The sequence below is a fragment of the Ascaphus truei genome, chromosome 18, assembly GCF_040206685.1.
Source record: "Ascaphus truei isolate aAscTru1 chromosome 18, aAscTru1.hap1, whole genome shotgun sequence".
NCBI lineage: Eukaryota > Metazoa > Chordata > Amphibia > Anura > Ascaphidae > Ascaphus > Ascaphus truei.
This window is the reverse complement of record NC_134500.1, coordinates 7993779-8018586: the sequence shown is the minus strand read 5'-3', so window position 1 is coordinate 8018586 and position 24808 is coordinate 7993779. Positions and strand designations below refer to the sequence as shown.

Below are 24808 nucleotides of genomic sequence, written 5' to 3'. Positions count from 1 at the left end.
AATGCTATATAGCAGAATTCAGTCACACAGCATCCCCCCCTAGGAGGGTTGCTTGTTAAGGGGATCTGAACCTCGAGACATCGACCCCTGGTTTGACCAACTTTGCCGATGCAGGTTGGTGAGCAGATATATTTGGGACATGTGCACCTGGTCACCATGTGTATCCAAGAACAAAGCGATCCGGGGTGAAACGTCACTAGAGATGCAGAAAAAGGTACTGGAAGACGGACAGGGGAGGGGGGATCTGCAGAATGGCACACTAAAAATACCCGGGAAAAAACATGATTTCATTTCCAAAAGGGCTTGCAATGCATCGCCCATCAAGCCCGCCCCACCCTCTACAAGATGACGGACAGATGCTAAGGATTGGCAGGTCCTCTCTAAGTATAAGTAACAGTTGGATTACTGAGTCATACGCAGTAATTCTTTACATTATTCAATGCTCATTTTTGGAGAGGGTGATGATTAAATGCTGTTGCAGCCTGCAATGGCTTAGCTGCTGTCTTAGCTGAAATAGATGCGGTGTTTCTGAGCAGTCACTTGCCCTGTGTTGTTGTAAGGGGGGGTGTGGGGTGGATTTGATGCTCAGTGCCCCCGTGTGAGTCCTGTTCCGACTGTGAGTTCTCTCAGATCTGGTTTCCTCTGTGTCCTGTGGCTGCCTGCCACTCCCGGACTGCAGGCTGTGCTGCTATATAAGAGACCCCCGTAGCATAGCTCAGGCACTGAGTACAAGCACAGCTCTGCGGGACAACAGGCGCTGCTTTGGTAAGACCGGGCACCTCATGGGGGTAACAACAGATTGCTGTCACCTTATATATATATTCACTAACTTATCTGCATATTCATCAGCATGAAAATATAAGCAGCCAAATAATAAAATTGGGTTTATTTGTACCGGTGTTGTTTAACATATATTTGTATGTGTGTGTGTGTGATAATATATATATATATATATATATATTCATATAGACATTTCCATCTCTCACTGATTTTCTGTGAGTCTCACTGATTTGGAGTCACTTATTTTAACTTATTTAGAAGTCTGTGTCTCACGAATTCAATGGACCCATACTGATAAAAATCAACACTGTCAAATTAAAATGAAATATATTATGATCCAAAAACACCACTATCTCACTGAATTTTGGTTGAGGCTGATCTCTCTCTCTCTCTCTCTCTCCCCCCCTCTCTCTCTCTCTCCATCTCTCCATCTCTCTCCTCCTCTCTCTCTCCCTCTCTCTAATATATATATATATATATAATTTACAAATGTATACCCTGATCGTTGTTGCGGGGGGGCGTTTTATATTTGTGTTTCTAGGTGTGATGGTTCTTTTTAATTTACGTTTTGATTTCTAAATATAAACTTTTCTGTGCATGAAGTGCTGCTTTCCAAAGCACGCCTCCCTTTCTATTGTGTTATCATATACATACCTTTGCTCCCATGTGCGTATATATATACTGTCTTGTGTTTAGCTGGCATAATAGTGTCTATATATAGTTTTTTTTCATTGTTATAGCATAGCAGCCTTATACACAGCACACAGTATAGGCATGCAGACCATGTAACATACAAGGTAATACTGATAACATACAGTCATTTTGGGGAGGGAACGCCCTCCGCGTGATGCTGGGGATTTAAACTTCCACGGAGCGCCGGCACCCCTACGGAAGTAGGTATCTCGGGAGGCAGGGGGTCCCCGGAGCTGAGACCTCTGGCTTCCCACCCAGGGAAATTGTAGTTTTTGCTGATTTAACCCCTTCAGCACCCGAGGGCCCTGCCACCTCTGTGGCTTTGGTGGCTCACGTGAACGCTTCTGGATTCCCGGTGGCCCCGCCTTCAGCGTAGTGCCTAAACAAAACAATCAAAAGGCTTATGTTGCCCAGCGCGCACTGTACGTCCATAGGGCACGGAAGGGGTTAAATGGTACTTACCTTTTTTGCTTCGTGGTGTTCGCAATGATTTAAACAAGTCTTGCTATGTTCCAACTTTTACCGAGATATGAGCATAAAGGGGTAGGGGAGATCGTACTTGTAACGGAGGAGTCATTTGGTTGCATCTTTTGATCAAAACATGATTCAAGCTGCTCAGCCTTGTCAAGGTAGAGTCCGTGTAGCAAGTACTGAATACACAGGGTTTCCATCTTTGATTTGGGCAACATGGCGCAGAACGTAAACTTCAGCCCAGCGGCCCGACTGCGCAGTGTCATTTATCTCCAACATCAGGCAGTTTGCAGGCTGCAAAGGAGTGTAGTGCTGTCAGGGACGATATTTACTGCGAGGTGCAAAACCATAAGGTACCTTGCAGTCTATTTACTTAAATGGGCTGTCCCAAGGTCTCCTGAACCATTTCCCCCAAACATCTTTCTTTGTGTTGGCTAGGGGCGCCATATTTAAGTTTATAACATGGGACGTCGAAATCCACTGTGAAAGTGTGACGTCATAATGAGGGATGAATGCTTGGAGCTGAACGGTATCTCCTGCGTGACCGCTATATCCTTAGCTTTTTATCCTCTCTGGCCGGGCGAGGAAAGACGCGCGCTGATCTAACACGTAGCGGTGGGAGAAGTAACGCCTGAAGGGGCGGGTGTCGTTGTAATATGAGATGACCAGGCAGTGCCCTAACTTTATTATTTTAATCATTTAGTTAGGTGACATCTATCGGACAAGGGAACTATTACACTCACATAGAAACCTATAACGTTCTTATGGCTGATTTCATTCGTCATTTTACGTTCAGACATTTCACGTCAAGGCGCAAAAATACGGGACAGTGATGCGTCCTGACAGACCTTCCCGGGACAAGTCAATGAAATAAGGGGCAGTCCCATATATATATATATATATACGGGACGTCCGGCGACCCTAGTGTTGGCAAACACAGGGCTCCTTTATTTTAGCTACATTTTTGTTCAATAGATATTTAACTCGGATGTCTTGGAATTCTGGGGAAGCTAAAAATGGCCGCTGGCAACACGACTGCCGGGGAGTTAGTTACCTAGAGCTAATAATACCACGATTCATGATGTTTCCCCTATTCATAGGTTGTTGTTTCCATTTGCCATGTTTATGCCACAAAAATGTTGGGCCGTTGGGGCCAAATATGGGAAAGAACGCAGGGGGCTCCTGGCGGGTGATGTTGGACTGTGCTGCTCCTGCAGATTCCCTGTATTTAGTTAAGGGAAAGAGGGGAATTGCTGTTCAATGCCTTACAACAGGGGTTCTCAACTGCAGTCCTCAAGACGTCCAAACAGGTCAAGTTTTCAGGATACTTCGACTGAGCCACTGATTGAGCCACCTGTGCTGAAGCAGGGATATCCTGAAAATCGGACCTGCTGAGAGGTCTTGAGGACTGGGGCCGAGGACCCCCCTCGCCTTACAAACACGAAGAAAAGTGATGAGAAACAATGATGATAAAAATGAGAGATTCAAGTAGCCCTAATGTAATCTTCGTTCACTTTTTACATCAGACACAAAGGGCCCCAGAGCGATTCAAAAATCATATACGGCAGATGCATATAATTTTACTGTCAGCGCAATGAAACGTATAACAACCTGCGAGACAGTGGAGTGTTCTGAGCTCTTAAAGACAGAGAAGGCAAGTTCCCGCAGCTGCTCCATGCGGCTTTAAGATGTTCTCATGCCATCTTCAGACAATTGCAATGCCTATTAGACGATGATGTCACAAGCAGAAGGCCTATTCTGTGCAGTCATCTGGTTAGGATGAAGGATGATTAGAAGCTTGGTTAGCAAAGTATCACGTTAGCTTCTCACGCATTTCGCCTGAACTGGAATTGCAGTGCTGAGGATTTACGTGTCAGGGCAAAGTAACGAGTTCTTGGGACGCACGGAAATTTCTTCTTCGTTTTTTTTTTCTTTGATCGCGGCTGCATCAAATATGCGAAGCTTGATTATCAGGTTTCTGACATTTGACACAGACAGGATTACGCTGCCTCAAAAGCGAGAAATAATAAGTCCATATAATAAGAATCATGTTTTTTTTCTTGTATAGCACTGACAGTGTACGCAGCGCGGTACATAGATTTTTTTTGCAGGCACACGTCTCTGCCCCAAAGAGCTTACAATCTACATTTTGGTGCCTGAGGCACAGGGAGATATAGTGACTTGCCCACGGTCACATGAAGCTGACACCGGGAATTGAACCGGGGCCTTGCTCACTGAGTCAGTCCTTCAGCCCATATGCAGAATTCCATACATCCTTTTAGAAACAAAGGAGGGAGAGGCAGTAGGGGGTATGATTCATTTTATTGAATAGTAGGTGAGGGATATTCTCCCAATAATCGGGTCTCAGCTGTCCCAGGGATATATATATATATATTTTCAGAATACGAGTCTCTTGTCAAGGTATGTAAGAGCAAATATGGGTGCTATGGGAGACTCAAATGAGGCAATGTATGCATTGGTATATTAGTACTAGTAACGCTGTGTGGCTAGCTCAGATCTCCATATATGCCATAATGGTCCTGAACAAGCCCCCAGCAAAACCAAAAAGTACGTACCATATCAGTCAATGATTCTGAGATCCCCCTCTTGCAGCACAGCTCTATCCTTGATGAGTGGGTGCATCACGCCAGACATAGTTGAAAGAAAGATAGTCCCAAAGGGGCCAATGGCGGAGCACTGCCGAGGAGAAAGGAGGGGGCTGCAACCAGTGATGAATAAAAAGGTTTATTAGGTGGTCAAACAGAGGTACATGGTTACTTTGACGCATTTCGGGACCTGCGTCCCTTTGTCAAAAAGTGAATTCGCGTCTGCACGCATACCTGTTACATACTGAATCCCCCGCCCCCGGCGGTGACGTCACGGAGCCAAAACTCGCGCGAGTTAGTCAGAGAGACCAACCCATTGGCGGACAGAGGGGTGAGTTCTCGGTGAGGCCTCTCATTGGTGGCTCTGTCCGCCAGTGGGTTGGTCTCTCTGACTAACTCGCGCGAGTTTTGGCTCCGTGACGTCACCGCCGGGGGCGGGGGATTCAGTATGTAACAGGTATGCGTGCAGACGCGAATTCACTTTTTGACAAAGGGACGCAGGTCCCGAAATGCGTCAAAGTAACCATGTACCTCTGTTTGACCACCTAATAAACCTTTTTATTCATCACTGGTTGCAGCCCCCTCCTTTCTCCTCGGCAGTGCTCCGCCATTGGCCCCTTTGGGACTATCTTTCTGATTCATTTTATTGGACCAACAAGAGGGATGTAAGAGGATATTTGGTAAGAGCGATATCCCTCTTACATACATTGTATATTATATTGTGTCTTTGTATTTCTGACACACCTGATGAAGGACCCTGAGAGGTTGGAAAGCTTGTAACATTTCAACTAATTGTTGGTCCAATACAAGGTATGATACCCCCTACTCCCTCTCCATCCTGTGTTACTACATTGAAGAAAGGACCAGCACGGACCCCCACCCTTCTTTGCTTGCATCCTATTATAAAATGTGCATCACAACTCCTCCAATTGATGCTTTATCAATAGGTGCAAAGTAACTCAACACTTTGGTGTAAAGACAAGTAGCATGAAAATGCCTCTCGATGTCAGTTTAAAAGCAAAATTGCACTGATATAAAGACCCCTGTTTTTTTATGTGATGTCACATAGCAATAAGGCACCACTAGTGTGGTTATCTTTAAATAATACCTCTATTAAAAAAAAACCCAAGATGAATTCTTGAGATTGATGCTGCTGTACTCAGCCAGCTGTTTTCGTAAAGATATTACATGCATCTCCAGCTACTTTCTTCTTGACCTAATCATCTTTCCAGATGAGCAGGCGTCTTTACTGACTTTTGGATTTTTAATGGCAAAGTTGAAAGATCTGAGCCAGCAGTAAATGGCTTTCTAAACCCTGGGATTTCGCGCTTCCGGGCAGATTCTGGCCTGGATATTTCTTCCATGGGATATTGCAGTGGGCGTAGGCAGCAGATGGGTTTGTAGACTTTCCAGCCATGTGAGACAGGGATGCAAACAGATCGAAATGTCAGAGGGAACTAGAAAGTTCCTTAAGACATTGATGCACGTAAAGGCTGATGTAATGTCTCACCCAGAACAGTAAGTTGGTCAGAGGTTGGGTTACCTACCACCAGGTAATATCACTCTACGAGGTCAATAGAAGACCATGGTCTGCTGAATGCTTTAAACTCAATGAAACCACATCCCCATTATACAGTATACAGTATATACATTATACCATAAAGGTTGCCTCAGCAAAATAAACAGAGCTTGTATGTAGCAACTTACTACAACAATTTACTTGAGGTATGTATTATTATAGGCTTATGAATGTATTCTTTTCTAACTACATTTCTCTCATTTGTTGGGTCATTTAAACCACCAGGATTAATTTGGCATTAACCTCATCTGCCAATGATTTCTTTTCCGCCAGATGTATGGGATCTGAAAATGTAAAAAAAAAAAAATCTTATATTTGATGCAGATGCTGAAAGACTGAATGGTAATTCATTGAAGTGACTAAATGTAAATATTTAATAATGTCTGATTCATACAAAGTCTCGTATGTTGTGGCTGCCAGACACAATAAAAAGGCTTTATGTTTAAAAAAAATGTAAAAAGCCTCTTCCTACAGAATTAAGGATTGCACTTTGCAAACTGGGGGCGGACACGTTATATATCCTGCTCAGGTACGTCTGTCCTGGGGATTCAGGTAGGGAAGTCTGGCTGCTGAGAACCTATTACCTTCAACCAACCATAAATGAACTGACAAATACCTTGATCCACATGGGACACTGAACAGCCTCCGATGTTAAGCTCCACAAGGGAGAAAAACAACTTCTGCAGAATCGATTAGAAGCCAAGAACTGGCATGAAGAACCTCAGAGCCACCACTGAAAAACAACGTAGGACAAGCAGAAGGGAGGAATACACGTGAAGGAAACAGGGCGAAGACAAAGTAATGGGACTTTGGAATGAAGCCCACATGGCTGATGTATTGGGATTAAAGCTTTCCTGATCTCCAGGTCTTTCTTTGTTCAAGTCTTACGCCTTCTGTGCTATATGGGAGGTATCACACTTCAAAGCAATTGCACTGCAGACCATTCCACTATTAGAGGGGTTGGGAACCAGTTTCCAAACCTTCACAGATGGAAATGAGCAGGCGGCGCTGTTTAATGATAGTAAGTATCTCTAAACACATCCAGAATCCTACACACATTCTAACGTAGAGGAAACATAACTTACAGCCACAAGACACAGCATCTTGCCTGGTCTACCATGTTAGCGGGGTGCTAACAACCCACACTACAAACCAACAGGGGGGGTCTTTTCCCCATTAAGAGGTCACAGAGTATCAGAGGGTTACATAGTAGCTGTAGGTACTGACGTGTTATTACGTTCTGCATTGGTTTTTAGAATGCTGAATACTTTATATATATATATCAGCATGTTCTTTTCAGGAGGTGGTTACTAGTCCTCAGATGCTGCTTTAAATACTGTTATCTAATAATCTTTCGACAGGCGACAGGATCCATAACATCACTTGCATCTAGATCAGTGTGGTCCAGCCTGCGTGGGCAACAGTGAGTGAAGCACAGACCGGTAGAAAGATGAGGCCTGGGGGCTTCATCGCGTGTCTGCTCTTACTGGAGGCGGCGTGTGCGTTTGGACAAGGTTGGTGTCTTAAACAGAGCAGGAAGGGGGTATACAGTATATGTATCACAGTCCCAACAAATGCAAACTATCCACAGAAGTCCCAACTGGCCCTAAATAAATCACGTGCTCTGGAGCAAAGTGCACAAATGACTGATTTATGGCCGCTGGGGAAGAGTCCATGTAATATACAGTTTGCAGCTGGCTATCACCGTGGGATGTTTAGAGCTGAGAGAGCCATTGTCTTTTTCCTGCACCTACTGCTGAATGTGTATATTTGTATACATTTTGATGACATCATTACATACTGACCATACTATACATTCAATATGTATATTTCCTTCACATGGAGTTTAGCAAAAATAAGAACGTGTGTGTGTATGTGTGTATATGTGTATATATATATATATATATTTAAAAAAAAACACTAATATTGTGAGTATATATGATATTATATTATAATATAATGAATTGTGAAACCTATTAAATCGGTGCAAATATAATGACATAGAAATTGTGTTAATACTGTGAAAAGAATGTGACTAATACATATAAACTATTTCACTGCTAATTATAACACACAAACAGTGATAAAAATAATAAATTCAATTATAAAAAAAGATATACGAACATCTGGTTGGCGGTGATAAATATTCACATACGCCTATATTTTACTTACCCCTGTGAGTGATATTCTTACCCCTGTGAGTGATATTCTTCCCCCTCCCTTTCCTTTCCCATCAATAAATGTACTTTTTTTACGCTATGGGGCGTGCGCTCTCATCTCTTTTTATATATATATATATATATATATATATATATATATATATATACACACACTTATGGATGTTGTATTTATTGCTGCTTGGATTACTCTCTCTTGATGTGAGTATCTACCTTGCATATTCCCCCCATTTCCACTCATCCCTGGAATTTTTTCTTCCAGCCTTGTTTTTATGGACTTCTCACCAGGGTCTAACTATAGAACCCCCTTTGCCCTGGGATCAGATGTCCCAGGCTATATTTTGGGAGGCTGGCATACTTCTGCTGTCAAATAATAGATGAAGAATTGCCTTCTTTAGGCACATGGCAGTGTGTGGGTTGTCTTAAAAGGCGGCTCGGGGCAATCACTCCGGGTGTAGGAGGATATGACCCTCCAACCTCCATGCTTTAGGATTCAGTTTGAATGCACTACCTGGGGTGCTTCATTTTTGTAAAATGCTGGGGAGATGTAACAAATGGTGCAACTAAAAACAGGTGCAAATTGTCTCATTCTGCCTCTGCGTTAATTTGTGTCAATGCACCAAGCACCATGCTCCCATTTTGCTCCTCGTGTGGCAGTGAGCCATTTGGGGAGTCATTATAGGAGGAGTTTGAATAGAAGGTCAGCACAGTATTATTATTATTATGAGATATCACAATTTACCCCCAAGAACTGGTCAAGTCTTCTCGTTTCTTTGTGTCAAATCATTCATCCAGGTCTGAGATGGTTTTAATCTCTGCTCCTGAGATCTGAGCCAATGGTACAATACAAGATTAATACAATTCGGTGCAAACTGAGACAGATCCAAATGTTTGCTCCATTGTTTTGGAGTAAAATGTACCATCTTGATTCACATCCGCAAGGACCTGAGTAACCTTATAACTAATCAAAGCCCTGTTTACATGTTTAAACATCTCCCTGTATGTTCTATAAATAACATTTCAATATTACGGCTTGATACAAAATGTTCTAGTTAGTTATATACAGCTGGTGGCAGGAAGATGGAGCCAATGCAAAGAGTCAGGGACGGCCTGACAAGTTGGCATTGGATTTTCAATAAACCTGTACACAAAACGTGATTGGAAAGACACGAGTAACATTTTGCAATTGGAACCGGTGCCAATCTCACCCTGTAATGTATTCCAGGTTTCCCAAAACGCGATGTTGTATTAAACCATTCTGCTAGAAAGATCCGCACGGGGAGAAAAATCGTTGGCTCTCTGGCAAAGAACATGGCAGATGGTACAGAACCGTGTGTTTAATACGTTGTCGGTACATGAGTTCACGGTTACAACCCCCTATAGAAATGAGGTGGATAGTGACAGTAACATATGTGGCAGTGTCTGTGACCTCCAGTCCCTTAACATGTGACCCCTATATCTTAACGCAATAAGGCATCTTGGAATTTAATTTTCTATCGTATGTGGTGATCTCTTGGTTCGGGGGGAGGGAGGGGGGGGGACAGTTGTAAAAGCAACAATCTCTACAAAATCAGTTTTCCACTTTCTTTAACTGTGATTCCTGAACAAGTTTTGCTATTTTTGGAATGTGGCTTTTCATTCCAGATCACAACCCAAATAAAATAGCCCAAAATAACCCAAATAGCCAAAATAACCCAAATAGCCCAAAATAACCCAAATAACCCAAAACAGTGCATTTTGTAAAATTGCCATGTATTTGAAGTCGGACACTCAGACATCAATGTGAACTGAAAAGCTCTTGTTTTGAATGATACGTAATGTGTTAAATAACCGGCGGCTTTAACTCTTGAAAATTAAATCCCACGTTTCTTTCTGCTGCTCAGAGCTTCAGGAATGGACCACATGGTTCAACATTGATCACCCCGGAGGTAACGGGGACTACGAGCGTTTGGCCGCGATCAGGTTTTACTACCCGCACCGAGTGTGCCAGCGGCCGCTCCGCATGGAGGCGCGGACCACGGATTGGGTACCTGCCAGCAGCGCGGGAGAGGTGGTACACTACAGCCTGGCGAAGGGATTTTGGTGCATCAACACGGAGCAACCTGAGGGCAGAAACTGCTCCAATTACTCCGTGCGCTTCCTGTGCCCAGTTGGTGAGTTGGCCTCCTTTGGTGGGAAATAGCGATGGCGATCATACATGCAGCACAATGTGTAAGGTGCACGCTGCGATTGGCTGCGTCTTGTCTAAACCAAGCACAAAGCAATAGAAAAAGAAGTGTGCAGTGTCCCAATAATAGATACAGTACACTGGGACTGCAGGGGCAGAGCCTGTAACTCCTCCAACATGGGCTGCTTATAAGGGGGACAAAGGAGCATCTGTTTGGCACAGTTTAACCGTTTCAGTGGTAGTTTTGGAATGCAATGAAGGGGTTCATGATGGTTCCGCATGTATTTTCTATACCAATACAGTTAACTCATACAGTGCTGAGCAGTTTACATGAAGCGAAGACGGAGCCAGTGAGGAAAAGTCGGAAGATTTAAGGCATAGATATTAGTTTATAGTTTTGTTTTATTTAGACTGACGGGATATATGCGTACATGAAGCTTGGAACAGTTACACTCTCTCCATCAGGATTAGGAGTATTCTTTCCTTTTGGAGATACATTTTTTTTTGTATCACCGCCTACATGTATTTCAGTACTTTGGCTTGTACCGTTTCAGCTGTACTAACGCCCCTGCCACAGTCTCTCTCTGTGCTAGTGAAAAAGCCGCTGATTTAGGTCGGCCTGCTTACGTCGGACCCTTCCAGAACAGGGGTGCGCAAACATTTCCCATGCACACCCCTGCCTGCTCTCCTCGGCGCCTCGTGCCCCCCCCCCTGCTCGACCCCGGCGTCAAATGACATGCAGGGTCACGTCACGTTGCCATGGTAACGTCACGTGATGCCGCTGCGTCATTGGACGCCGGGTTACCATGACAACGCGTCGCTGGACGGGAAGTGTGATATAGAGGCCTCGCACGGTCCCCTGGCGTTTAATTTAAATAACAAAAGACAGGGGTGCCCAATGCTACATCCAATTGACAAAACATATAAAGTAATAAGTATAAAGTTTAAATACTTCAATAATAATAATATTGACTTGGTTATTTAGTTAAACCCTTTGGCCAAAGCATCATAAGCCTGCATACCACGCCACGGTATAACCAACATTAATTAATACTCTTTTTGACATAAATATATATTCATGATGTGAACACAAATGCTACTAGACATTAACTGATAAATAATAATGATTCTGTACCAGTTATAAGGCCCACGGCTCCAAAGGAGGTCCTGTCGGCGTGGTCGGTGTGGTCGACGTGGAGCGAATGTTCAGCCAAATGTGGTGAGACCGGGATGCAGAGCCGGAGAAGGAGCTGCTTGAGAGAGGACTGGTGGCAGGAGCATTGTAACGGCCCCACAGAGGAGGGACGGAGATGCACAGGCAGCTCCTGCGCAGGTAACGGGGAGAGAGCATGTACTGTGTGTGCATATTGCACTGTGTGTGCATATTGCACTGCGCGTGCATATTGTACTGCGTGTGCATATTGTACTGCGTGTGCATATTGCACTGTGTGTGCATATTGTACTGCGTGTGCATATTGTACTGCGTGTGCATATTGCACTGCGTGTGCATATTGCACTGCGTGTGCATATTGCACTGCGTGTGCATATTGCACTGCGTGTGCATATTGCACTGCGTGTGCATATTGCATTGCGTGTACATATTGTACTGTGTGTGCATATTGTACTGCGTGTGCATATTGCACTGCGTGTGCATATTGCACTGCGTGTGCATATTGTACTGCGTGTGCATATTGTATTGCGTGTACATATTGTACTGCGTGTGCATATTGTACTGCGTGTGCATATTGCACTGCGTGTGCATATTGTACTGCGTGTGCATATTGCACTGCGTGTGCATATTGCACTGCGTGTGCATATTGCACTGCGTGTGCATATTGCACTGCGTGTGCATATTGTACTGCGTGTGCATATTGTACTGCGTGTGCATATTGCACTGCGTGTGCATATTGCACTGCGTGTGCATATTGTACTGTGTGTGCATATTGTACTCTGTGTGCATATTGCACTGTGTGTGTATATTGTACTACGTGTGCATATTGTACTACGTGTGCATATTGTACTGTGTGTGCATATTGTACTCTGTGTGCATATTGCACTGTGTGTGCATATTGTACTGTGTGTATATATTGTACTGTGTGTGCATATTGTACTGTGTGTGCATATTGCACTGTGTGTGCATATTGTACTGTGTGTGCATATTGTACTGTGTGTGCATATTGCACTGTGGTGTTAAACTTGCAGGATCCTACAGTATTTAATTTCCCACTGTAGTAAAACCCCCTGTGCAATGCAATACTTTGTGCTCCACTGGGATTAGAATAAAGGCAACACAATGAAGGGATCTGTAAAGCAGGGGTGCTCACCTCCAGTCCTCAAGCGGACCATTCCGGAAGTGTTTTGAGCAGCATTTTTTTACTATATTTTCCACTATATTTTTTTTACTATATTTTCCACTGTGTATCGCCTACTTTTTAAAGTCCGATTAAAGCCCTGGAAGCTCATTGGTGCAGGGAGCGATGTGATACGTGCTAAATGTTGCACTGGGGTTTTTCATTTCATATTGAGCCTGTTTCTGGAATCGATATAAGCTTAGCATGAAGATCTCGCCCAGGATATATAACTTGGCTGACATGTCTTTTCAAACTTCCACCTGTTACTATAACTGTTACTGTCGCTATGTTTTATGTTTCCTATGGTTCTCTCCTAGCCTGTAATATCAGCTGTCCCATGGGCAGAGCGAGCGCAGACTGCAGTGTGTGCGAGTGTAAGGACCAAATGTTGCACGGCACAATCAGCCTCCCCGATGGGGCGCCGGCTGCCGGAGCAAAAGTGTACCTCAACGCCAAGAAGCCCAAACTGTTAACGGTAGCGGACTCCAGCGGGAGGTTCCAGGTGGCGGGTGTGTGTCCAGATAGCAGAAGCACACTGCAGATGAAACTGGAAAAGTATTCTACGGCCAAAGTTAGCGCGCCCAAGAGCAACGGCACCGCCTCTTTCATCCGAGTGTCTCTAACAAGAAAAGGTAACCACACCGCGATAGAGACGCCCACACCGATTCCCTACATCGTTAGGAGAGGGCACAGTGAATCTTATGGGGACAATTTTGTTCTTGAACAGGGGGCTGCATGTGGGATTCTGGGGGTCAGAGGGGTGTTTACTGCTTTAGATGCATGTTCCCTGCACACGCATCGTATTCATTACATGATGTGGCGTAATTATGAACATGCGTGTTTGTGATGCCAGTCCTCCTTCTAGCTGAGGTTTGAAGCATCAGTTCATGTTAAAAAGAATAAACATTTTCACCCCAGCTTTCATGGAAGCAAGAACGTAGTAATGCAATATTTTAAGATCCCCCTAAAAAAGACAATAGAAGCACTGTATATATCTCAGGAGCAACAATTGCATATGTAATTGGGACTACATTTTGAGGTAAATTTTAAGACATTCAACAGAAAAAGGACTAAGATAGGTAAGCCTGCTTTTCACCATTACTTCTTCGCCTACAATGCTTTCACTGCAACCAGGGATTCTGGGAAATGACATGCAAATAAGCACAGTGTCATCTTTTACTTCATGGCCACTTTAGACATGTGAATGAGCTCACAAGTGATATCTTTATTTGCTGTACACTGTATAGTGGAGGGTTTTTGTCACTCCCCCCCCCACCCCCACCCCATAACTTCCTGTACATAATGCGTGCTTGTAAGATAGGAAAGTGTATGAACGTGTATACGTTGGATGGATTATGCCTCTAGTTGTGTCACACTCTGTGAGCATAAATTGACACTAATACAGCAACACAAGGCCGGCCCCTGCAGAGCTGTATAGTTGATTGTGAGCCATTCTCTCTCTTTTACAGAAAAGCCGTACATGGTTGAGAACCCTAAGAATAAAGTGAGAAGAGTGGGCCAAAGTGTGACCTTCTGCTGTAAGGCTGTTGGGGAGCCAGCTACAGAGCAGTACCTCTGGTGAGTGAGCGTGAACCTGTAGAAATCCTACTGACCATTCAAGCCTTTAGCCTGTAACAGTGCTTAATAATACTGCTCAGAGTGGCTGATGTTTGGACACACAGTGGCTCCCAAATGGATTTAATTTGGCCACTGAGTCTGCCAGTGAATTTGAGTAAAAGGAAAGAGGAAATCACTTAGAACAATGCATACTTAAAAGATAGACAGCTACGATTACTGCGCCCCTCATTCCAACTCATGGTAACCAGTTTTGTTTTTCAGTCCTATGAGTAGAACAGCCCTAGCATACACTCTATCACAATAACAATTGACGCAATGATAACTGGCAAGCCGTACACAAGCAGCACGTGTATAGAAAGGGAGAAGTGATAAGTGTCTGAAGTGGGAGCCCAAGTGCCAGCTAGCTGTAACCTAGGCATGTCACTCTGGCTCACTATGCCACAGGCATTAGGTTGTCATTTCTTGTGTGGCATCTCTAGCATTGAGAGCGCAGAAGAGTTGTGTAGTGTGGACTCCTGCCTGTTTAACTCACATGTTTGTTTTGAAGGTACCACAACGGAACCTTGCTGGACCACAAGATGCACAAACACAGCAGCCAGCTGGTCCTGCGCAAGCTGCAGGTGAGCCAGGTCGGAGAGTATTACTGCAAAGCCAAGAACGAGGCCGGCGCGGTCAAATCCCAACCTGCCAAGCTCACGCTCATGGGTATGTAAAGATGAAAGGAAGCAGCTAATAGTAACATGGCACAGGGAAGCGGTCACATCGGGCAATTTGAGGGGAGTTCTTGTGGGTGAGGAAGTGTGTAAAGGGAGTTAAAATCAACTATGCTTACACAGTTTGACTGCCACAAGAAGATAAATGTTTGTAGTTTTCACCATTCAGTATGATTCCTAAATACTGTACTCCCAATTCAGTGGTATGTCTCTAAATAAAATAAAAAACTAACACTGTTGCATTCATAATGATGATGTATTTGCAGCTGTTGGAGATGTGTCCTGCAACCCAACCCCAGAGAGACATCTTATCCGGCTTCCTCACGACTGCCTCCAGCGCACCACCAATTCCTTCTACTACAACGTGGGCAAATGCCTTCCCACTGCCTGCCCGGGGGATCTGGACAATGGACTCCGGTGCAAAGACACAGTGCCCTACTGCTGTGGAATCAACAAGACAGAAATTAGAGAAGTCTCCTGCCAGGGGTACACACTTCCCATTAGGGTGGCTGTGGAGTGCGGTTGCCAAAAGTGCACAGAGACCAAAATAATTGTCCGGGGGAGAGCGGTCGCAGCTGATACTGGAGAACCAATGCGGTTTGGACACATCTATATGGGGAATGCCAAAGTTAGCATGACTGGGTATAAAGGGACTTTCTCCATCCAGGTTCCTGCGGAAACAGAGAGGCTGGTTCTTACTTTCGTTGACCGGCTACAGAAGTTTGTGAACACCACCAAAGTGCTCCCATACAACAGGAAAGGAGGTGCCGTCTTCCATGAGGTCCAACTGCTGAGAAGGAAAGAGCCAGTGACTTTGGACTCAATGGAAACCAACCAGTTATCTTTGGGAGAAGTGGAAAATAGTGACCCCATAGCTGAGCTGGAAATCCCACCAAATTCTTTCTATCGGCAGAACGGAGAGATCTATAATGGGAAGGTCAAGGCTAGTGTCACGTTTCTGGACCCACGAATCATATCTACAGCCACTGCTGCACAAAGTGACCTCAACTTTATCAATGAGGAAGGAGATATCTTCCCACTGCGCTCTTATGGAATGTTTTCTGTGGACTTTACAGATGAGGCAGCCACAGAGACCCTAAACGCGGGAGCAGTTAAAGTCTACCTGGATTCCACGCAGGTGAAGATGTCTGAACACCTTGAGAGCATGAAGTTGTGGTCCCTGAACCCAGAAACAGGGCTGTGGGAGGAAGAGGGAGACTTCAGGCATGAAGAAGTCCGGCGTGGCAAAAGAGAGGAAAGAACCTTCCTTGTTGGCAACATGGAAATCAGGGAAAGACGGTTGTTTAACCTGGATGTTCCCGAAAGCCGGAGATGCTATGTCAAAGTCCGGACATACAGGAGTGAAAGGTTTCTTCCAAGTGAGCAAATTGAAGGTGTAGTGGTGAACCTAATTAATATGGAACCGATATCAGGATTCTCTTCGAACCCCAGAGCTTGGGGCCGTTTTGACAGTGCCATCACTGGTCCCAATGGAGCGTGTCTGCCGGCCTTTTGTGATGACAGACAGCCAGATGCCTATTCAGCTATTGTGACTGCTACCCTAGGAGGGGAAGAACTGGAGGCAGTTGCATCTTCTCCCAAATTCAACCCAAATATGATTGGTGTCCCACAGCCCTATCTCAATAAACTGAATTACAAAAGAACTGATCACGATGATTCAAATATCAAGAAGACTGCTTTCAGCATCAGTGTAGCAAAACCAACCCCCAATGTTGCTGAGGAGAGCAATGGTCCTGTCTATGCCTTTGACAAACTGCTAGAGTGTGAGGAGGCATCCTACAGCGCTGCACATTTTAGGCTTTATAGGGTGGAAGGTAGCGGCTATGACTACAACACCGTCGCTTTCAGTGAGGACGACCCCATGAGCTGGACCGCTGACTACTTAGCTTGGTGGCCCAAGCCAATGGAGTACCGGGCTTGTTACATCAAAGTCAAAATCATTGGCCCCCAAGAGGTCAATGTAAGGTCCCGAAACATGGGTGGCACCCACCCACAGACAGTAGGCCAGCTCTACGGTATTAGGGATGTACGGAGCATCAGAGACATGGAAGAACCCAACCTCTCCACGTCATGTCTGGAGTTCAAATGTAGTGGAATGCTGTATGACCAAGACCGTGTGGACCGCACACTGTTGAAAATTGTCCCCCAAGGAAGCTGCCGAAGGGATGGCATTAACAGCTTGCTACATGAGTACCTGGTCAACCACCTCCCTATGGCAGTCAATAATGATACAAATGAGTACACAATGCTGGCTCCTCTCGATCCACTTGGTCATAATTATGGCATCTACACAGTCACTGACCAGGACCCAAGAACAGCCAAGGAGATCGCACTTGGCAGATGTTTTGATGGTACATCTGATGGCTCCTCAAGGGCTATGAAGAGTAACATAGGCGTGGCTCTCACTTTCAACTGCTTGGAAAAGGATTTGGGGCAGCAGAGCGCTTTCCGTGGAAATGGTCTGGCAGCGGCAAGCGCCGCCAGGGACGGAGGCAGAAATGGAAGGCAGCAAAGAGCGAGTAGCAGATCCAGGCAGACACGCAGAATTAGTGCTTTTTCAACATCAAGACAAGACCAACGCTCGCCTACTCAGTAAGAGAGCAAAGAGCGACAATTCCGAGAATGCCCAGATTAACGAAAGGGTGTTACATTGTAGCACTCCTTAATTCCCATTGAAATGAATGGGAGTTAATGTGTGCTAAAGCCTAGCACCTTTTAGTGAATCGGGGGCCAATGACTATATCCCTTAACTTCCGGGGTACGTTACAGTTTTCTGCACGTCCTACGGCAGAAAAGGTGAAAGTAGTCACTTTTTTAACATCATTGGCTCAGTTGGGATGTGATGAGTTATAGCTGAATGTATACACATATCTGTACTTGTATTCAAAGCTTCTGTCATTATTCGCCCATGCAGCGCGTGGAATTGTACATTTACCTACCAACAAAAACCCTGTTATTTAGCACACAAAATACTTCTGGTATTCTTCAAAAACTGGAAAAAAAAACTTTGTGTCTACACCATTGTTTAACATGTTAATATTTGTTCCATGTAAGGTGGTATGTTTTACCAGCAGGTAGGAAAAGGATGCAGAAAAAATGTGTTTCCTTCTAAGATGTTACTTTGTTTCCTAACAAAATATGCTATAATCTTCCTCATGTTGACCCTTCACCTGCTAAAACATATACAGTATTGTCAGCGAGGACCTGAGTTAAGTGTCTGAATGAATGACTTCCTTTCCTGCATTATTCTTTCTTTCTGACTTTTCAGGACCACACACTGACCCACACCCTGTGAGAATAGACTAACAATTCTTTCGATTGGCCATTTATTTTTCTAGCACTTTATACCAGTATTGCTAACGCAAAATGTTCTTTCTGGGGTGAGGTTCCCCCGTCGCTCTGCAGTACCCCCCGTCGCTCTGCAGTACCCCCCGTCGCTCTGCAGTACCCCCCGTCGCTCTGCAGTACCCCCTGTTGGAATAGCGCCTGACAAGTGAAGGTATTATTACAAAGTGAGGGAGAATGTGTGATTCTAAATGTAGGAAAGCTCTTTATTGAGAGAACACATCTATCATCATTAAGTGTTAGACCCTTCACAGCAGAGCCCAGAATCGTTTAATGCAGGGTGCGGCCAACTCCCGTCCTCAAGGGCAACCAACAAGTCAGGTTTTCAGGATATCCCTGCTTCAGCACAGGTGGCTCACTCAGTGGCTCAGTTATTACGACTGAGCCTCTGATTAAGCCACTTGTGCTCAAGCAGGAATATCCTGAGCGCCTGACCTGTTGGTTGCCCTTGAGGACGGGAGTTGGTCACCCTTGGCTTAATGGAACCAGGGTCAGCATACAGTATACGGATGCATCTGTGTATAGTAAATGTGACACTATATTTCAGGTTTCAAAGATAGTGCTACCTGCTTCCCCTATCCTTTACAAAACAGTGCTAACATACTTGAAAATGAGAGGTAACTCTCAATGTATTACTTCCTGGTAAAATATTTTATAAATAAATAAATAAATAATAAAAGGCTGCGTGTTAATATTGTACTAGGACAGTACTCTCTATCTGCATAGCATAGTTCAATACAAACTCAGTTTCAGTATGTCGCTTGACACATTTGTGTGATACAATCATTTTGCACTGAATTATGCTTTGCAGTTTTAGAGTCTATATAAACTATTAACAAACATACTTTGGTTAAGCCGCCACACACCGAATAAAGCGAGCTGAGGTCAAATTGGCTTTGCAAATGCAAAAAGCAATTACTGGCCCTTCTGGTTCGGATGTGAAACATGTTAATGGCTATTTGCCAGTAAATGGCTTTAACGTACATGGTTTTAATAAATGTTCAGTCTAAAAATGTGTTATATCCATCTGTTCAATTGTGCATAGGGTTTTGATGACTTCCTCTCCTGTAACTCATGAAACCACCTCTCCCTCGGGGAAGCTTATTCTTACCGAATTCCAAACCTGTAATATTGTACTTGAAAATGTAAATAATATTTTATTTATTTCTTTATTTTTTTTTTCTTCCATGTAATTGTTTCTGTGGCTGGATTCTCTCTACAGCGGGACAACGATCAGATATTCCTACAGTTGCAATACTAGGGGCTTAACGCCTTCAGTGCAATAGAAGGAACTGAGGCCATGAGATCAATAAAGTGGGTGAAGATGTCTCCAAGGGCCATTAAAATGACCACAGCCCTTTGCATACCACACAATTAATAAGACATCAATTTGTGTTTGCAGGTGTGGCGACAGAAGAGAATGGTTGAGCTGTAGATGTAATATCCTGCAGGGGGAAGCAGGCACTAGAATGTATTAAACAGAAAGGCTTTTTTTTAAACGGAGTGGTTTGATTTTCTAAAGAATAAAGGGTTCCAGGCCTATGTGAGGAAGGAGGAGAAAATACAATTAGGTTCTTTAGCATGTTGGCATGTTCCATAGTTAGAGAGAAACCGCGCAGGAGGGATTGGAACTTGCTATTCTGGGAAGAATAAGTCGGATTCTTATCTACAAAGCAAACTGCACATTTGTAATAAAAAGCTACATTTTGTAATGTGTTGTTGGCTTTTTTTTTTTTTTGCTTGAAGAGAGCGGTATCCAGGAGAGAAACAACCAGAGATACAGGCTCCTTAAAATCCTAAAACTAATAAATACATTTCTGGGTGAATTGTGTCTGTATGAAGCTTCATTTTTACAATTCAAGATAGTATTGGTGCAAATCTATCATTTAAATGGGCACTCTGACATAGTGCAAAAAAATAAACAATGTATCAATGTAATTATCTTCTTAAAGAAATTAAATCCCCTTTAACTTATTTGTTTCCCTGTGAAAAATGTACATTCTGTTTCCCTTCTGCTGGCGCCGTGTAATTCTAATGCGATCAGATACTTGCGGTTATACAGTTTTTTTCTAATTGGCTAATGATGCCATCATAATTACTATACAAAGAAAAGAACAGACAATTATAGTCTACAGTGATTGCCATCAGGGGGTTTGGGAACCACTAGGGGTACGTGAGGTGTTTCCAAGGGGTTTGACAAACAAATCTGTAATGTCGGCTCCAAGGGAGTATAGCGGGGTCCTGAGTGGGGACTGCACACTTAGTAAGACCCCAAACTGCACCTTCGTCTGGGGGGTATCGCTGTCAATTATAGCAGGAGCTTCCAAAGTCGCTCCCCACAATGCTTTGCAGTCACAGCGGCAAGGCATTGTGGGGCGTGACTTTGGAAGCTCCCGCAGTGAGTGACAGCTATAACCCCCATGTTGCCTGCACACACTGAGGGGCAGTTTGGGGCCTTATCAAGCGTGTTCCCCAATGAGCTCAGGACCCTATACTGCCTGGGATCGGTCAAACACGTTCTGATAGCGACAGTCTGAGGATTCGGCAATGTGATTTATTAATTAGGGGTTCACAGACCATATTTTCTGGCAAGGGGGCGCACAGTGTAAAAAAAGGTTGTGAACCGCTGGTCTACAGGTAGGTTAATAAGAGCCGGAAACAGTCTTCTCATTAAAAAGATTATGTAAAGATTCTAAAAACACCCCAAAGAATCTGTTTACAAAATAAGCATTAAAAGCTTAAATAATAAGTTAAAACGACTTATGCCTTTTTAAAGGTGTTCTTCTAAGTCTGCTGGGATGAGATGTATTTTTTATTTACATGTGCAGTAGACAAAGACAATGCCATTTATGTATCTATCTGGTGGTATAAATACTGCAGAGGCAAACAAAGCCATATAGAGCTAAAAACTCAGGAATAAATTCAAACACATTCCGAGCGGCCCGGACACACGAGTGAGTATTTACCATGTGCCCAAGCTTGTGGCTTAAGTGGTGTCAGTTACAATGCTTGTAATATTCCAAAACCGATGACTCCTTTGTGATGTCGTGTTTATATAGTGATGCAGACCCTACCTGCTGCCTGCAAATATGTATTGTGTTTTACAGTAAGTGCATGTCTGGGCAGCTGCACTTTTCCCAGCACGGATGTGTAAGAAATTCTAACGCAATTAAGTGCTGGATCAAAGCTCTTTATACCTCACTGTATGCTTATTTATGCACTAAATACACAGCCAGAGAGTGTTTTAAACACACATTTTATTTTTCCATATAAAGGAATTATCATTTGCAAATAAAAAGTACTAAGATCTGAGAGAGAGTGGGAAAGATGGGGGAGAGAGGGGAGAAAAGCTTCCTCTTGCTACAGTCTATGGAATGGTGCCAGGGGTGAAGAGATATTGGCCAGACGTACACTTGCCTAGACAAGTGAAAAAGAGACCCCTATACAACTAGCACTCATTAGATGGGTATGTGAGATATACAAAATAAAACTTAACCTTTATTGGTTTTCCAGATTAATATATATAATCTGGAAAACCAATAAAGGTTAAGTTTATTTTGTATATATCACATACCCATCTAATGAGTGCTAGTTGTATAGGTGTCTCTTTTTCCCTTGTCTAGGCAAGTGTACGTCTGGCAAATAAAAAGTAGCAGTATTATTTACCCCCTAATTACCCCCACACTTCCACTGGTGACAAGCAATTTCACACCTAGAATACAGTACTGAGAACTCAACTACTTCATCTGAAGCACAAAGAGCAATATGGCATTGTGTGAAAGTGTAGCACGTCCGCTTTTACATGTGGATTCAAAATCTTGAAAAAAGTGTTCGTATTTTGTAGCTTACATGTTAATTATCCTGATAAAATCTATCTGTTGTAACAAGTAGCACAAAGAACAAAAATGCCCAAAGCTACTTCCTTCGTGATAAAAATGCACAGTGAATACCTATATATCTCTTGTAAAAAGGGTCATTTAGTTTAACCCTTTGGCCAAAGCGTCTTAAGCCTGCTGCCACTTACAAGGCATGACCGAAGCAGGTCCTAACACTAACCTGGGTTAATTATATTATGTGGTAATGGTTGGGGTTTCTCAGAGATTGTCGGGAATCTGTGTATTTTGTAACAAGTAGCACCGCAATGTATTTTTCCTTACACGGGATTTATTTCTATGAGACGTTTGGTGCAGTTTTGGCCCCAGGAGTGAGTACAAGGCCCACACAATGATTGACAGGCTCTTACTTTCTGCTCTGGAGTCAGGAGGAAGCTGCCAGATTGCCTGATGGACGATGCCAGAGCACGCAGGACACTCCCCGTCCTGAATGTGAAATGTAGCATTAAAAAAAAACCAACAAGGGTGAGTGAAGAGCGCGTTGCCAGCTGTCCGACGCTTCCTTAGCAAGTAAAGAGAAGCAGAAAACATTACCGGAGCTCTCCATACATTCACTGTCCACCACGTACACCATGAAACGCCTTTCCAATGAGCGGAGAAACCCTTCATCAGGCTCGATGCCCAGGGGGGCAGAAGGGATGTCGTTCCAGGCACTGGGGAGGGTTCCCGAGCACCTAATCCAGCAGTTCCCAACCTTTTTTTAATGCTGTGCTTCTCCTGCTAGAAAAGAGTTTTTTCAGCGAACCCCTGATTAATAAAAAATATAGCACCCTGAGCTCGTGGGGGGGGGGGGAAACACACGCTAAATAAGGCTAAATAAGGCCCCAAACTGTGTGTGCAAGCAGCTTGGGGGATATAGCTGTTAATTACTGCAGGAGCTTTAAAAGTTACGCCCCACAATGCCTTGCCGCTGTGGATGCAAAGCATTGTGGGGAGCGACTTTGGAAGCTCCTGCTGTAATTGGTAGCTATACCACCCCGCAGTTTGGGGTCTTACTACGTGCACAGTCCTCACACAGGCTCAGGAACCCGCTATACTGCCTATGCCGCCAGTACATATTTTTTTGACCACACATTATTTAAGTTATTATTGTGAGTAAAAAAAGTGACAAAACCCCTCCCCGTACACTGTACAACAAACACAAATATCCAGCGTGTGAGCGCGTTCCCACGTCTCACACAGGCCTGCAACCCTGCCCTTCCCCATTATCTCTTAGCATACACTGCTCCCACTGCAGCTAGGGATTCTGGGTAATTAAATAAAAATGAGCACAGTGTTACCTTTTGGGCAAACCCCTTGGAAACACCTCACGTATCCCCAGGGGTTCCCGAACACCCTGCTGGGAATCATTGCTCTAATCCAGGGGTACGCAAACCTTTCCACCTGCGCCCCCCTGCATGCTGTGTCCCCCCTGCTTGCCTCCCCCCCCCCTACCCCCCTCTCCTTTACCTCGGCTCTGGCACGGGGACATGTGACATCACATTGCCATTGTAGCGTGACATCACGTGACGTCGCGTCGCTGGAAGCCAAGGTGAGTGAGTTGCAGAGGCCTGGCGCGGTCCCCCCGGCATTTAATTTAAATGCCTTGGGGAAGAGCGCGGGATCTCCGTCACCGCCCGCGCCCCCCACTGGAAAATCTCGCACGCCCCCAGTTAGCGCACCCCTGCTCTAGTCTAAAGAGAACTGGTCTTGGAGAAAGTGAAGAGTTACAATAAATGTATTATATTGGCAGTGGAAACGGCGACGTTCCCCACCTGCAGCTTGCACGCTGCAATAATACTCTTAATAACAGACACATTACTTTCCCTCCCACAATAACTCGCTAAATAAGGAGGTGTCTTTTCCTTTTTAACAACCTCTGAAAATATAATAATGCTGCTGATTTGTGTGAAATTATATATAGCCAGCGATAATCTGGGGTAAATATTATGGGAGAGGTGGCGGTGAAAAAAGTCACAATCGTTAGTTACAGAAGGGAAGAAATGGAGAGCCCCCTGCTGGTCATTTGTTAACATAACTTGTCTGGGTTTCTGCCACGTTAAATAAAATGATGACGTACGTTCCTGGATCAATCTGTAAGATGGGCCAAACACATTAAAAAGGTATTAAAGCAGCAAAACAGGTGAAATCTATATGTTTTTTTATATCAGTTCTACAGTATTAGATAATAGTGACTGTTTCTTTGTTTTTATTCAACTCTTACAGAGGCAATACAAGCTGCTTAAAAACATTTTTTAAATGTTTTTTTTTTCCTTTTAATAGATGGAGCATTTGATTACCTTTATTGAAAACTAATTACCTAAGCTGCCGATCGATTCGTGGTCCCGTGATCGATCAGCAAAATCCTGCTTTCCAGGGTTCACTAAATGGCTGCCTTTCCATTTCAAAACAATGCTACTGTTAACTCAGCAGCTACAATGTATTCTTATGTTAC

At 44.1% G+C, this 24808-nt stretch overlaps 1 protein-coding gene across 1 annotated transcript; it reads left to right on the top strand.

Moving 5' to 3' along the window:
• Positions 1-583: 583 nt before the first annotated feature.
• CILP (cartilage intermediate layer protein) lies at positions 584-18796 on the top strand. Its single transcript, XM_075575326.1, has 9 exons — positions 584-765; positions 7491-7643; positions 9532-9627; positions 10190-10459; positions 11612-11806; positions 13142-13456; positions 14294-14402; positions 14950-15107; positions 15382-18796. The coding sequence occupies exons 2-9, from the start codon at positions 7580-7582 to the stop codon at positions 17730-17732; spliced, it is 3558 nt and encodes a 1185-aa protein (XP_075431441.1). The 5' UTR covers positions 584-765; positions 7491-7579; the 3' UTR covers positions 17733-18796.
• Positions 18797-24808: the final 6012 nt, after the last annotated feature.

What these genes read in the sequence shown, in the direction of transcription:
- CILP (XM_075575326.1), top strand. Translation starts at nt 7,580, where the DNA reads ATGAGGCCTGGGGGCTTCATCGCGTGTCTGCTCTTACTGGAGGCGGCG. An exon ending in CACAGGCAGCTCCTGCGCAG is followed by an intron (nt 11,807 to 13,141) that starts GTAACGGGGAGA and finishes GTTCTCTCCTAG; the next exon opens with CCTGTAATATCAGCTGTCCC. An exon ending in GCTACAGAGCAGTACCTCTG is followed by an intron (nt 14,403 to 14,949) that starts GTGAGTGAGCGT and finishes TTTGTTTTGAAG; the next exon opens with GTACCACAACGGAACCTTGC.